The 14077-nt window shown below is 36.1% G+C and overlaps 2 protein-coding genes across 2 annotated transcripts; one reads left to right on the forward strand and one right to left on the reverse strand.

Moving 5' to 3' along the window:
• The first annotated feature begins 8665 nt into the window (after positions 1 to 8665).
• LOC113288467 (40S ribosomal protein S11-like) lies at positions 8666 to 10806 on the forward strand. Its single transcript, XM_026537508.1, has 6 exons — positions 8666 to 8817; positions 9047 to 9087; positions 9181 to 9281; positions 10039 to 10183; positions 10281 to 10370; positions 10463 to 10806. The coding sequence occupies exons 1-6, from the start codon at positions 8806 to 8808 to the stop codon at positions 10554 to 10556; spliced, it is 483 nt and encodes a 160-aa protein (XP_026393293.1). The 5' UTR covers positions 8666 to 8805; the 3' UTR covers positions 10557 to 10806.
• A 2429-nt stretch (positions 10807 to 13235) lies between these two features.
• Positions 13236 to 13799, reverse strand: LOC113291131 (NAC domain-containing protein 72-like). Its single transcript, XM_026540699.1, has one exon. It carries the CDS (start codon positions 13797 to 13799, stop codon positions 13236 to 13238), a length of 564 nt encoding a protein of 187 aa, XP_026396484.1.
• Between the last annotated feature and the right edge of the window lie 278 nt (positions 13800 to 14077).

Consider the following 14077-nt stretch of genomic DNA (forward strand, 5'->3'; position numbering starts at 1 on the left):
CAATACTAGGAGCATATCAGTTGAGCAAGCTGATTATCTTGTTATTCCCTTTTTGTATGCTTAGGATCTTAAGTTGGCCTTAACTGTCACTTAGTTCCATTAGGGATTCAACCTAGAACTACACTATCTGGCTAGGTCACAAGGTGGATTCATAACCTAGTTGTGTTGTTTCTCTGTTTTGTATATGTAGTTTTGCTCCCCTGCCATTGCCCTTGGCTTAGGCCTTGGTTTATCTCTTTGTCATTCTTTATGCCATTGTCACCTTCACCATCATCATTGTTGTTTGCTGTTTGCTTATGCCATTGTAAATATCCATGTTTTACCTTGGCCTAGTGCCACTGCTACATTTAGTTTGCTCCACCTCCCCTACCATCTTCTTATTTCCCTGGCCTTGCTGCCAGTTCTGCTCAGTTGCCCTGCAACCCTGCCTGCTTACCTTCCTCCCCTGCTGCTGCTGCTGCTTCTTCTCCAGCCCAGCCTTGTCTGCTGCTGCTCCAAACAGTTAGCTTAGAACCAAAGTCTAAAAGCCCAGGTTCAAGGCCCAGCCACAGTTCAGGTTAAGTCCTAAGGCCCAGTTCAGTTCAGTTCATTTCAAAGACTACTGAAGCCCAGATTCATTACAAAGCTCAGTTCAGTCTTGGGTTAATCTAGAAGCCCATTGACACTCAAAGCCCAGTGCACTTCAAAGGCCAAGCCTGGTGCACTTCAAGACCAACTGAGCCCAAGCTCAGTTCACTTCATTGTCAAACAAGCCTATAATCTAAAGGTACCCTAAGCCCAAAGCCCAAAAGGCTTCATAGTTAACCAACAACAATTTAGGAGCCCAAAATAGCTAGAAAACTCCAAAACACTCCCAGTCTCTGTGGATCGACCCGTACTTGCACGAGCTACAACTGACGACCGTGCACTTGCGGTATTACTGTAGGCCCGTTTTTATTGCGCTTAATTTTCACACTCCTCCGGGTCCACCACTAGGTACTAGGATCGGTTCCCCACATATATATGGTATCTAACTTGTACTTGTTGCACATGTCCATAGAATCGTTTCCCTTTGCCTAAAAACGTGTTGCATATGTCCATAGGATCGGTTCCCCTTTCTACTAAAAACTTGATGCACCTCATACAAGGATCGATTCCCCTTTGTGATAGGTTGCACGTCTTACTAGGATCGGCTCCCCTTTACCCAAAGTCGGTCATACCAATAACACTAAATCGATCATACCATCTCAGGTGATTACTTAAAGTCGGTTTCACTAATAAAAGTCATACCAATACAAAAGTCAGGCCTTTGTGAATAGTTTTACCAAGAACATAAAAAAGTCATGAGCGGTTATACTAATCACATATATTGGTAGTTCAAAGTACATGCAATGAATAACAATACCAATAGTGTCTGGCGATTTCTCTTTCGATTCACAAAACAAGTTCATGAATTTACTTCCTTAAAACAAATGTAAAACATTGTTTCCTAGGATGAAATCTTCACTTTATACTCATACATAATCACAGTAGCATTCAAACGATTATGTGGATGTCTTATCTACAAATTTTAATGGTTAAGCAATAAACCTCGTATTGTATTCCTTTTTTTTTTGATAAAGATAGCTTTATTGAGCATTTAGCTTAAATATGTTTGTAGGTCTTTTGCCAGAAGGCTACAAATTTCAGATGAGTAAGACTCATATGCTTCAATGTTTGAAGCTGTCTCTCTCACCGTCTTAGCTAGATAATTTGCTACCTGATTATCAGTTCTTCTAACAAAAGAAAAAACAAAACTACTGAAACAAGAAATAAGGTTTTTAATCTCTTTTATGATGTTCCTATTCTCCCATTGAACTAAAAGAGAAATTCTGGTGATGGATTGAATGACTAGCTTTGGATCGGCTTCAACATGGATATTGTTTAGCTGCTTCTCCTTCGCCCAAGATAACGCCTCCCTTACGGCCATGCATTCACCAGCCTCTGCACTCAATGCTCCATTCGTATTGTATTCCTTAATACTATGTCTAACTAGAGTATAATCATTCATGCTTCGCAGTTTTGTTTTCAATATGCACGACTTGAAAGATACGTTAGGGGAATGAAACAGTTCAAGTCAAATATCACTAACCTCAAGTGGAAGGATGATGTTGTCGTTGTAGCTCCTTACTTCTTCACTTCTTCAAGTCTTCGTAATACTTGTAATGTCTCATATCCTAATACTTTCAAGCCAACCTATACGAAGTTGACTCTAGTACATAATCAAACGACTCTTTAAATGAGTTCTCGCTCACTAAAATATGACAACCAAACTTGACATACCAACGCTTGGTGGGTTCAACCGAGCTATGCTCTAACAATATGTGTTTGAGATGAATTTCTGAGATGAAAATGGGCATGAGATGGAAATGAAGGTGTTTTTGCTGGGAGTTGTGGATAAATGAATGCTAGGAATCATTGTAGGGAAGGAGTTATGAATATATGAAGCTCTACGTACATTGAAGGAGATTGGGTAAAAACTCGGTACCAGACCAGTCTTACATGTACAAACACAAGTAAAGGTACATGAACATGTACTCAAATGAGATAACCGGTCAGTATGAGGTACATGTACAAGGTTCTTAAGAAACTCGGACTGTACCGGCCCATCTACAACCTTAACCATGACCGATTCAGCCAATAAAAATGTTTTATGTTTGGATATTACTTTAGGGTTTGCATAGATATCAGGAATTAATGTGTCTTGTGAATATAGAAAGTTCATTAAAATGCCGACGTAATATTTTGAACATGTGCTAAACTCATATTACTTACTCAAGGTATGATCTCGAAACAAAATATTTTAAATATCTTTTATATATCTATAACTTATATGTTTTAATTTCTCAGTATTAGTAAAGTATATGTTATATGCTGGTTAATATTAATTGTCATCCAAGAGAGATTTCGGTACAAAGTTGGACTACAGTTGGAATAAAACCAAAAACGAACATTTATTGCATATCTTTAGTATTTTCTGATTTGGTAGTTCCTTGTTGTCCAAACTACCTTGGTCATTATAAATAGTGAAGTTTGTCATTCTTACAAACTTATACCTTCGACACACTGATGTAATTGATTATGCAGGAAGCATATTGGAGTATTTTTGTAATATTCGTTCGAGAGGATAGTATCTTAATTAAGTGAAGTCTCTTATATACGCTTCGTTAAAATACTTATGTTGGATCAGAGAAGCACTAGTAGTACCATTGGTGGGAAACTATATGTGTATTGTTATTTAGTTTTCGATTATTGATTTGATTGACTAGCAGTAAAGTTGAACCTTGATAGATCTGTGATCCTTATCTTCTAGTTTACAAGGTCACTCAAACTAGTTCAATGATCAACGATTTCAGATATGATCTTTTGATTCAAGATCTGAAGATATGGCTTTTGAACACCCATTGTTAACAGACTTTGTTCTGTATATGATTGACCGTTAGTGGAATCAAATTGTTTGTGCAGGTACTTTGAATACTAAATATTTGAAGACTAGAAGATTTCTTTTTGGTATTCTGATATTTGTGATAACTTCGTGCACACTTCGTTGATTGGGATCCGACAAGCTTGTTTATATCGAATAAACTTTTACATCTTTTTGTATAGATTGAAGACCTATCTAGTTGTTTCTTTTTGTGATCCGCTCTGATAGATTATAAACTAAAATTGCATATTTCAGTAATCTTGATCTTACTTGATCTTACTTGATCTAACCGATACAAAGGAGTTTATATTGATTAAACAGAATAACCTTTGTAACTCAATTATATCTCTGATTAACTTGTTGATTTGGGAGTTTGATAGAGCGGAAACTGAAACAGATTAGTCTTTTACTTTTTTGGAATATGATCCAAATGAGTTAAGTGACTGAAGTCTTCACAGTAGGTGAAGCGACTTAAGATGGTGGACTTTATCTTATGATTTAGTTGCATATACTAGATTGGTTTTAGGCGTAGAGATGCATAAGGAACATAGTAACTTGGAGTTAGTTTACTTGGTCTCAACTACACGAGGTTGTTGTAGTTTTTGTATAACGACTTAATTCTGAGAGTATTCAAGACTGCACTAGGTCCCAGGGATATTCTACATTTGTGGTTTCCTCTGTTAACAAAATCTTGTTGTGTGGATTTACTTTATTTTTCGTATTATAATTATTTTTATAGTTATGGTTAAAGTAGTAACACATTTCGTTAATCAAACACTTGGTTTGTTCCCATAGTTTTGTTCGGTTTTGAACTTATACTATATTCAGAGTGTACATCTTGTTTAAGAAATCCTTTTGGCAGTTTGTGTTTGTATTAGATTACACAAGGTGTGTCTTACATATGATGATATTGAAAAGATTGTGGTGTACTTGGTGCCCTCGTCATTTCAGTTTTGACATCAATTTCAAAGTCCAAGAAATGGAACGCGGGCGTCGTAGGCCATTACCTTTCGACCAATATTTGAACATTATCATTGTTGTATGTTTAAGTTATTTGATTATCAGTACTTGAGTTCTGTCCATAAACTAACTTTGGTCTAACATTTGTCCAACATAGGTTTCATTACTTGTATTTGACATTGACTTTGGTTGACTGGGTTAAATTTCTCTTTATCAAACTTTATGTTATTAATTTAGTAATTTTTAATGAATAATAATTAAGTAAAGGTAAATATTATTGTTAATATTTGACTTTTATTCTTCCAATCAAACGTCTCTAAATCATCAATCTAATGACAAGGGTTAACCCCTAAACATGTAGTAATCCTTTTGATATATGGTTATTTCATTCGGTCATCTCTACCACAACTACCTTGCATTTTTCCTACGACATGTCGATCACCACCCCACCACCGTAACTATTTGTTGTCTTTCCCTCAATCATATCCACTACCGTCACCATAACCACCCTACTATATGCATCTTATTGCATGTTACAATGTGCAAAATCACAAAAAATATCAACACAATTTTAACTTTATCATCGAGGGGAAAAACCCATATATTTAATCTACTAATTTTTATTTAATGGGAAAGTTCTTTTTATCAAATTTGTTATTTTTGAAATACAATCAAGTGATTATATTGGCAAAAAAGAGGAAAGAATTAGAAACAATGAAAGAATAAAATGAATCAAGAATCAAATACACAAGAGTAACAATATAATGCATTAATGCTATTAGAAAAGAAGTTTACAATTTTTTGTTCAAAAATACCATCAAAACTAATTTTGACTTTCCAATAATGATGATGAATCAATATATATAGTTATCATTCTTAAGGAGTTTGTAATGTTTTTTCTTTGCTAGTTATTGCACTCAATGATTTCAAAGGGTTTTTCTTTCCGATTTGACCATAGAGTTGGAGACAAGAAGCGAAGGAAAAAAATGTTTTTTCTTTCTGTTTATTCTTCACAATCACTGGAAAAATAAAGTGGTGATAGGAAGTATACATTAATTATTAAACATAAACTTAAAAAAAGTTACACATAACCCAGTACCAAGAGCAACATTAAGTCCAGGTACCAAAGCCTAATTTGGACAAACGTTAAACAAAATGCAACTTTTTGACAAAATCTAAGTACCAAAAATCAAATAATCCTTATGTTTTTTGTGATCTACAAAATAAAACCGACGTCGGAGATGTCGATCTACTCTTTCTCTGATTTGAGTGGGTAGAGCTATATAAACAATATTCAAGTATTTGTATCCACCTCTCTTTCCTATGATATCCAGATCGATTTTGACACTTTGAAATATGACTTTGAATTAACTCTGGACCAGAAACTAAATTCGGTGAACCAAACTCGATAACAAAATTTTGATCCTAATTGACATTTTTAGGAGGAGAGGAATGCTGATATTCTTTTATCTTTTCGATTTTCCCATTTTATAATGTTTATGAAGCTCTTCATTTTTGTTATCAAGATTACGAAGTTCAGAGTGGAGCCTTGTGAGTGGAAATGTTGAGATGAGAAGATTTATAGTTCTTGGAAAATAGAGCCATTGGCGGTTGGGCTTTACCTGCCAGCGGCTCATGTCTAACAACCCGCGACACACGTTCAAGCTTTTGCGCCATAAGTTAATCCTGGCGTACTAACATTCGCCGCGTGTTTCTTCTACAATCACCAATCATATTTTTCCACAGCGGCAAACCGTGTTTACCCATCCACTTGGATGAACAAATTCTACCATTCGCAAAGTTCCACATACAGTAAAAACTCCATATATTAATAGTCTTGGGACTTCACAAAATTATTAATATATGGAGTTTATTAATATAGGAGGTATACCAAGAGCACTGATTTCTTTGATAATTAAAGTATGTAAATGATAATAGATATAAATATCTTCCTTAATCATCCAAATGAGACACAAGTTGTATATACTTTATCCAAGAAGAAATCATCAATGAAATTAGATAAGAAGAAAATAGAGATATTCCTGATGGTATGGAGATACTAAAAATTTCATGCCAATAAGCTCTAAACATGCTCGAAAGTTGGAAATGTTTTGGCTTCAACAAGAAGCCCATAGTAATGAGGTCTTGCGCATCCGCAAATCAAAATATACCATAACAACCCAAAAGGTTAATACATCATTTTCTCATATAACTATAAATATTTCTCAAATAACAGTAGATAAGTATTTTATTTCATCTTAAAATTTTGATGTAACAAGATCTATAAGTTTCCAATGAAGACGATTATATTAATATATGGAGGTAAATTCCTTATGGCGAGACTTAAAAAATCTTTTAATATTAATATGTGGAGGTTATTACAATTCATAACTTGCCTAAATTTGGACTATGATTTTTTATTAATATTTTTTTTATGCGAATAAGAGATTAATATTAACTTGAAACTGAAGCGTCTAACAATAACTGTGACTCGATAACATCAGGAGGATGATCTAACCAAACTCTAGAAACTCTATGCCTTATGCTTGCAAGAGTATCAGCAGACTTATTACATTTTCTCGGGATAAAACTACATTCCCAAATGACGAAATAATTAAGTTTATCCATTGCGTTAAGAAGGAGGGTTTCACTTTCCCAAGCAATTGTTGTTGCATCTTTATTAATGTAGCTTTCAATGCCTTTGAGATCTGTCTCAAGAATGATATGAGTAAGCTGCATTTCCTTGCACCAACTAACGGCTTCATAGAAAGTTAAGCACTCCGCCTGATGCAAAAGCTCGAGCCCATCGCAATTTTATTCCAGGTTTAGACATCTTAACCCAATGCCGAGCCTTATTCGACTCGCCCAATAACTCATTTTCCATCTAGTGGCCCATAATGACCCTTGAGCAAATGAGTACTAAATACTGACTGATATCTCGATGGTTCTAAAATTTGTCCATACACGTACCAAAACAAATATTTATGAACGGCCGGGATCAATTAAAATAACTCCAGTTCAATTCCAACATATAATTTTCAATTCCAACCCTTTTGTTAGACACTAGTTCGGCTTACATGAAAGTTTCATAGTAAGCCAAACAACATCCTGAATAACCCCAATTTTTTTTTTACTGGTTCGGCTTATATTTCGAAAATCGTATGAGCCGAACATCAATTTGTTATTTTTTGGGTTAACATATTGTTATTGGTTCGGCACATATTGAGAATATCGTAATAGCCGAACCTCGTAAATGTGCTAGGTTCGGCACATATTATGATTATCGAATACGCCGAAACCCTATGCATCTCTATCTGTGACTAGGTTCGTCTTGAAATTTCATGCCGAACTATTCATATACACTTACAAGAAGCTTTTGTGAAGAACAGTTCGGCTAAAAACGCAACTCAATTTTGAGCCGAACCCAACACTGTAACCGTCATTTAATCGATGAAAAACAACAAATAGGAGATTGGGTTTGTAAAACTTACTTTCTTATCCTCATTTCCGGAGTTGGAGATGCAGTTGGTTCAATTTCTGGTTCAATTGGTGGTTGATTTTCAGTTTCTACACCTTCATCTTCAATTGGTTCTTCTTCTTCAATTAATGGATTACAAGACGATGTAGTTTGCCTAGTCCCTGCTTTTCTTTGTACGAGTCATTATGTGGTTGAGTTTAATCGATGATCAAATTTTTACGAATCGACAATTAATCACGATGATGAATTTTTTTTCGCAGGAGGGGGGAGAGTTCGGCTAGAGGAGGAGGAGGAAGAAGAGATGTTAAGGGAAACTGATTTTGATTTAAAAAAAAATGATTTTAGATTATTGTATTAAAGGTATATATGTGATTGAACTACCCATAGGGTACCCCTTATAAGGTCACCCAAGATGGGACTATTGTTTTGTATGCCTAGAAAGATTTAGGTATTGCCCAAAATCAGGGTTCCATATATATATCCACTATTATCCACTTACTTAGGGTTTTCTTGGTAGCCCGATGCAAAAGCTCGAGCCCATCGCAATTTTATTCCAAAATTGGATATCTTAACCCAATGCCGAGCCTTACTCGACTCGCCCAATAACTCATTTTCCATCTAGTGGCCCATAATGACCCCTGAGCAAATGAGCACTAAATACTGATATCTCGATGGTTCTAAAATTTGTCCATACACGTACCAAAACAAATATTTACGAACGGCCGGGATCAATTAAAATAACTCCAGGTTTCACCGTACCCTAGCATAAAATACATCGCCTCACACCGTAAGGCTCTCGTACCCTTTTGTGGGTATAAAAATTCTAGAATTAGGGTTTTCTCTTTAAGCGAGTAGAAGCACACATAAAACCTAAACTCTCTCGTCTCTCTTCCTCCCACTCGCCTCTGAAGAAGAAAACTCAACCATGGCTGAACAGGTACTGCCTCCGCCGCTAAAACTCACCACCTTCATCTCCAAATCCACTCTATCCTGAATTTTCTTTCCCATTTCGTTTTGATTTTGTTTTGGATTTCTAAAACCCTAATCTGTGTATACTAGATTTTGATTTAGGGCTTTTCAAAGTGTTTATTTTTTGTCTAAGGTTGTAGATCTTCTTTATTGACTGTTGATTTTGACTGGGTTTGTGTTTTGTTTGATGTATACAGACGGAGAAGGCTTATTTGAAGCAACTTAAGGTGTTCCAATGGTGAGAAGAAGAACTAATAATTTCATTTTTAGTGATGTTTTCAGATTTGGTTCTTTTGTGTAGAATACTGAATCTGTGATTTGGTTTATGTAGCTCCAAAGTATCTGGTAAGGGAAAGCGTCCTGGAAAGGGAGGAAACCGATACTACAAGAATGTTGGTTTGGGATTCAAGACTCCCCGAGAAGCTATTGAAGGTTTGTTCTGAGCCTTGAGTAAATGGATTTTTTATTATTTATTTTTGTTATTTATGCTGAAGGTCAGCATTATCTTGTTTGTGTGCAATACTTTGTCTGAAATAATCCTTAGAAATCTTAAATTTGGCAGTATGCACCTTTGTATGTCTCTTCCTCTGTCTTAGTTAGAGAGCATTTTTGGTTTTGATTGAATAATAGCGTATTCTTGTTGGGTAATGTTGGGCTTGCATTGCTGAATGAAGTGAAGAGGTAGTTCATTGGTAAGAATCTCAGAGATAAAATTCCCTAGAAATGTTGCTAAATTAAGATATACAACTCCATGGGTCCTTTGAACTAGTTGTTTAGCAATCCAGAGTCTCTTTCATTTTACATTTTGTTATAAAGTTTTAAGAATGTCTGTATAGATTCTAGGTATAATATCTGTATGTAGTTGTGAGTTTGCTTCTCTAGTCATGATAACCACAGCACAATCTCTCTACTATTTTTGCAATTGGCGTATGAGTTCATGCCTGTTCTCATTGCTAATTTCCTATGTGATACATGTGCGTTACTCAACCCTTAGTTTGCTTCTCGACTTGGGTTTGAATCTCTCATATTTGAGCTAGTAAGAAGTTTGATCTACTCCTCTTTAGACAGTTGGTTCTAAGTTGCATTTATATGGAAGTAACAACTATATTTTGGAATGCTTCGCCAGAGGTTTTTAAAGTCCTGAATTTGTTTCAAACAATATTTGAATTTTCTGGTGTTATTCTATCAGGAACATACATTGACAAGAAATGCCCCTTCACTGGCAACGTTTCTATCAGGGGACGTATCCTGGCTGGTACTTGTCACAGTGCAAAGATGGTGAGAACCATCATTGTTAGGAGAAATTACCTTCACTATGTGAAAAAATATCAAAGGTGGGTTTGAGTTCCATTTTCTTGCTTTGTCCTTTTGATGTGAACATCTTCATGAAACCGAGTAATAATCCTAGATGATTGAATTCTTTTTTTTCAGATATGAAAAGAGGCACTCTAACATTCCAGCTCACATTTCCCCATGTTTCCGTGTGAAGGAAGGTGACCATGTTACTGTTGGTCAATGCAGGTAGTTTTTTTAATCAGGGTTGCTCATTTTTAAACAGTTCGGATGCTGTTTTCTGTATTCATTATAATGGAGTCTTTACTTTAATGTTTCAGGCCATTGTCAAAGACAGTGAGGTTCAATGTTCTTAAAGTCATCCCAGCTGGTTCTTCAGGTGGTGGTGGAAAGAAGGCTTTCGTCGCTATGTAAGGAATTGGTTCTCAGTAGTCTTCCCAGTCAACTGGATTCGATGAAGCTTTAATGTTTAAGATGTTATAGAATGAGTGAACAACAGTTTCCAAATATTGTAGTTTCCTTGCGTTTTATTGAATCTGTTGCTGGAATTTTTGTTTTGATTTAGAAGCAAGATAATTACTAGACAAGGTAGATAGGTGTCCTGTTTTGGCATTTGACTACGATGAACTTGATATGATTTTATTTTGCTCCTCTTCTGCATTCATTGCTTTTCCATCTTTTCCATGTTTGAACATAGATTAATGGCCCTTACTTTGTTGTGAATGGGACTTCAGCTTATTAGTTAATTATTAAAACATGTAATGAACATGTTTTGTGCTGTTCCTAACTGGGATCAAGCTACCTCCAAGTTGGTTGCCCCTGGTGTTTTGTATGTTAAACCCTGGAAACCAGGAATTGAAAACGCTGGAAATCAGCATACCAGGAATTCATTGATTGGAAATTAGAAACTATTTCTTGTTAAACCAGAAGGCTGCTGTATTTATTTGTTAGTCTTTTGGATGGTGTTTTTTATTCAGGAACATGCATCGACAAGAAATGTCTCAGCAATATTTCTATCAGAGGCCGTATTCTGCGCAAATGCTGAAAGCGATCATTGTTAGGAAGACCTAGACCTTAATATGCTAAGAAATATTAAAGGTAGGTCAATTAACTAAACATTTCTTACTAAGTGATCTTCATTCTATAGTTCTTCCGCGCGAGGGTAATTATCCAAGCTGTTTTACCTGTATACTTCTCTCTGGATATGAGAAAAACCAATTGAAACATACATGCCCTAGTGTCCACCTCAAGGAAGGTAACCAGGTAAAATTTTGATGAGAATCGGTAGCCTTATTGTGAGTATAGGTGCATATAATCTTCATTATTCATTTTATTGGATCATTTGTGGTTATTGATCAGGCCGCTGTCCTTAAAGGTCGTCCGAGCTTTGTGCATAATTTTGAGAAAAGCCACTCGAAACACAGACTGGAGGTTCAATGTCCTTAAAGGTCATCCCAGCTGGTTCTGCAGGTGGTGGTTAAAAGACGGCTTTTGTGTCTATGTAATGTATGAAAGATAGAAAGTGGTTTCTCGATGACCAGATTCAATAAAATTTTAGTGGTTCAAGATAACCTATAGAATGTGCTGACAGACGGTTTCTTAATTACCGATGTAGTTTCCTTGATCTGTTTTATTTTTAGAATCTGATGTCCCTGCAATTTTGCATGTGATGCTGAGTTTTTATTTCGAGTTAGTTGCAAAATTAGTAGACAGTATGATACTGTACCTTCTTGGATCGAGACCACTGAAGAACAACAAGGTGATTCAGACAGCATAACTGAAAAGAAATAATATCAAAATTCCAACCAAAGGAAGTGTGAATGCTATCTAGTGTAGTAGGAATTGTCATGGTTCCCGGTGATCTAGCAATACTTGAAAGAAAGCACATACTAAAATCGATTAAATCAAATCGAAACAGAATTTTATTTGTAGATTACTCTAGGAAAAACAAGTGTTATGGCAATATGCCCAGAGAAAGACATAGTACATTAAAAAATAGGAGGACATCTTGACTACTGGGAAATCTGGGATGCACTAGCTAAGTTCCTTGGCTTCAATCCGAATGGAGAGGCTCATAGTTTTGAAAGTTTGTTTTGTTGGTAGCTGATAGCCGATTCACGGCCGATTGGCGTTCAACTTTCCAAACCTAGCACCATATACACATATTTTTGATAATCGTATCATCCAATGTGGGACTATTTTTGAGCGCTTATCAGACCAAACACAACTCATCTTAATCCCCTCACGCTGTACGTTTTGTACACACAACACATCATAACGCAAACCCCCAGTTTGAGCTATTTTCATTGTGATTCATCAGAGAATGCTATAGCTTTTCCTTCTGTCAACTCCAACCACTTTCATCAGGGAATGCCATAGCCATGAAGCTGTAAGTTCGGATGCACATCCAATGTTTGGAAAACGGATTTGGACACGGACTATCAAATCCGAAGCAAAGTCATCTCGTTATTCTTGGAATGACCATTACATCTGAATCACAGTTACTTTTGCATCATCCGATTACCATCCTTGAATCCAAGAGTCATCCATACCAAGCTAGCTCATTGAATATTAGTATCTGAAAATAATTATGAATGTCCTATTGTCTAATCCCACGTTAAGCTTAGTTGCTCTGTCTCAGATTTCATTTATTAGTAAAATCTATTAAAAATAGAGTCAACAGCCAGAGATCATAGCTCATGCGACAAAAATGATTAATGTCCAGAATTCATAACTCTCTTGAATCACTGAAGAACATCTTAAGTTATTCAGGGTTCAGCGTCTTAAAAAGTAATATCAAAATTCTAACCAAAGAAAGTGTTACTGTCTGGTGGGATACGGAAGCACATAGCAAACTTGATTAAATCAAATCCAAATCAAACGTATTAGTAGATTACTCTTGAGAGAAAAAATATAACACACTACAAAAGAGGACATCCTGACTACTATCTCCAAAACAAGTCCCTAAAATTATGAACAAAACTTAAAGTTAAGAAAAGCAAATAGCAGACGAGACGTCTAACTAGACACTAAAGTTTATCTTGCTGCGTAGTACTGCTATTTCTTTATAGCAGCTTCAACACCAGCTTTCCCTCAGTCACCTTTTTCTTGATTCTTGTCTTGGACATTCTCATAGATATGACATAATGCCAACTCATACGGATACGGCTTCATGCCGCTGCATCCAGCTTCTTCTTCAGATATTTCATATTCTTCCATAAGCCAGTTTGTTTTCCCATCCTTACTTTTCTTCTGACCAGTGAAGAAAACAAGGCCACTCTTATGACCGATAACCCTACCGTCGACTCCCTTGACAGGTTTCTTTGATGTCGACTTATTCCAGAGTCCAGAACCATCTTTTACTACCCGGTTAGCTCTATCCCCATGTCCAAATTTCTTCTCTATTCGAGAAAACAAATATGCATCTTTGTTTCCTTCTGAAAATCCATACGTATATAAAAGATGTTCGGGATGACAGTCGTAGATAATGGCATCAGGCATAAACTCAACGTGAAACCCTCCTGGATTTTCAATCTTTTTCTTCAAGTATTCTAACACCAAATCTTCGTCCGCAGGTTTAAACTGGAAACCTAGAGGAACACTTTCTGGACGCCGAATCACGACCATGTCTTGCATGATGCTGTTGCTGCTTGCCATCTATATCTACTTTGTTTTGCTAGAGAACACAAGAAGCAAGATCTCTTTGCTGCTCTTTGTCTAGCTTTGCTGTGTTGAATAGCATATAGAGGTAGAGGTATGACCCTGCTTATATAGTAGTAACACCGGCTGACTTTCTTAGTTACAGTTTTCCAATACTGACATGAAATTGGATTGTTCTTTGACCTGGGAGGAAAATTGCGAACTTTCCCTTTTAAGATTTTTTTTTTTGGTCAATGCTGACCTCGTGTAAAGTCATCGCCGGTATTATCCTTGTT

Source organism: Papaver somniferum, chromosome 6, assembly GCF_003573695.1.
Source record: "Papaver somniferum cultivar HN1 chromosome 6, ASM357369v1, whole genome shotgun sequence".
NCBI lineage: Eukaryota > Viridiplantae > Streptophyta > Magnoliopsida > Ranunculales > Papaveraceae > Papaver > Papaver somniferum.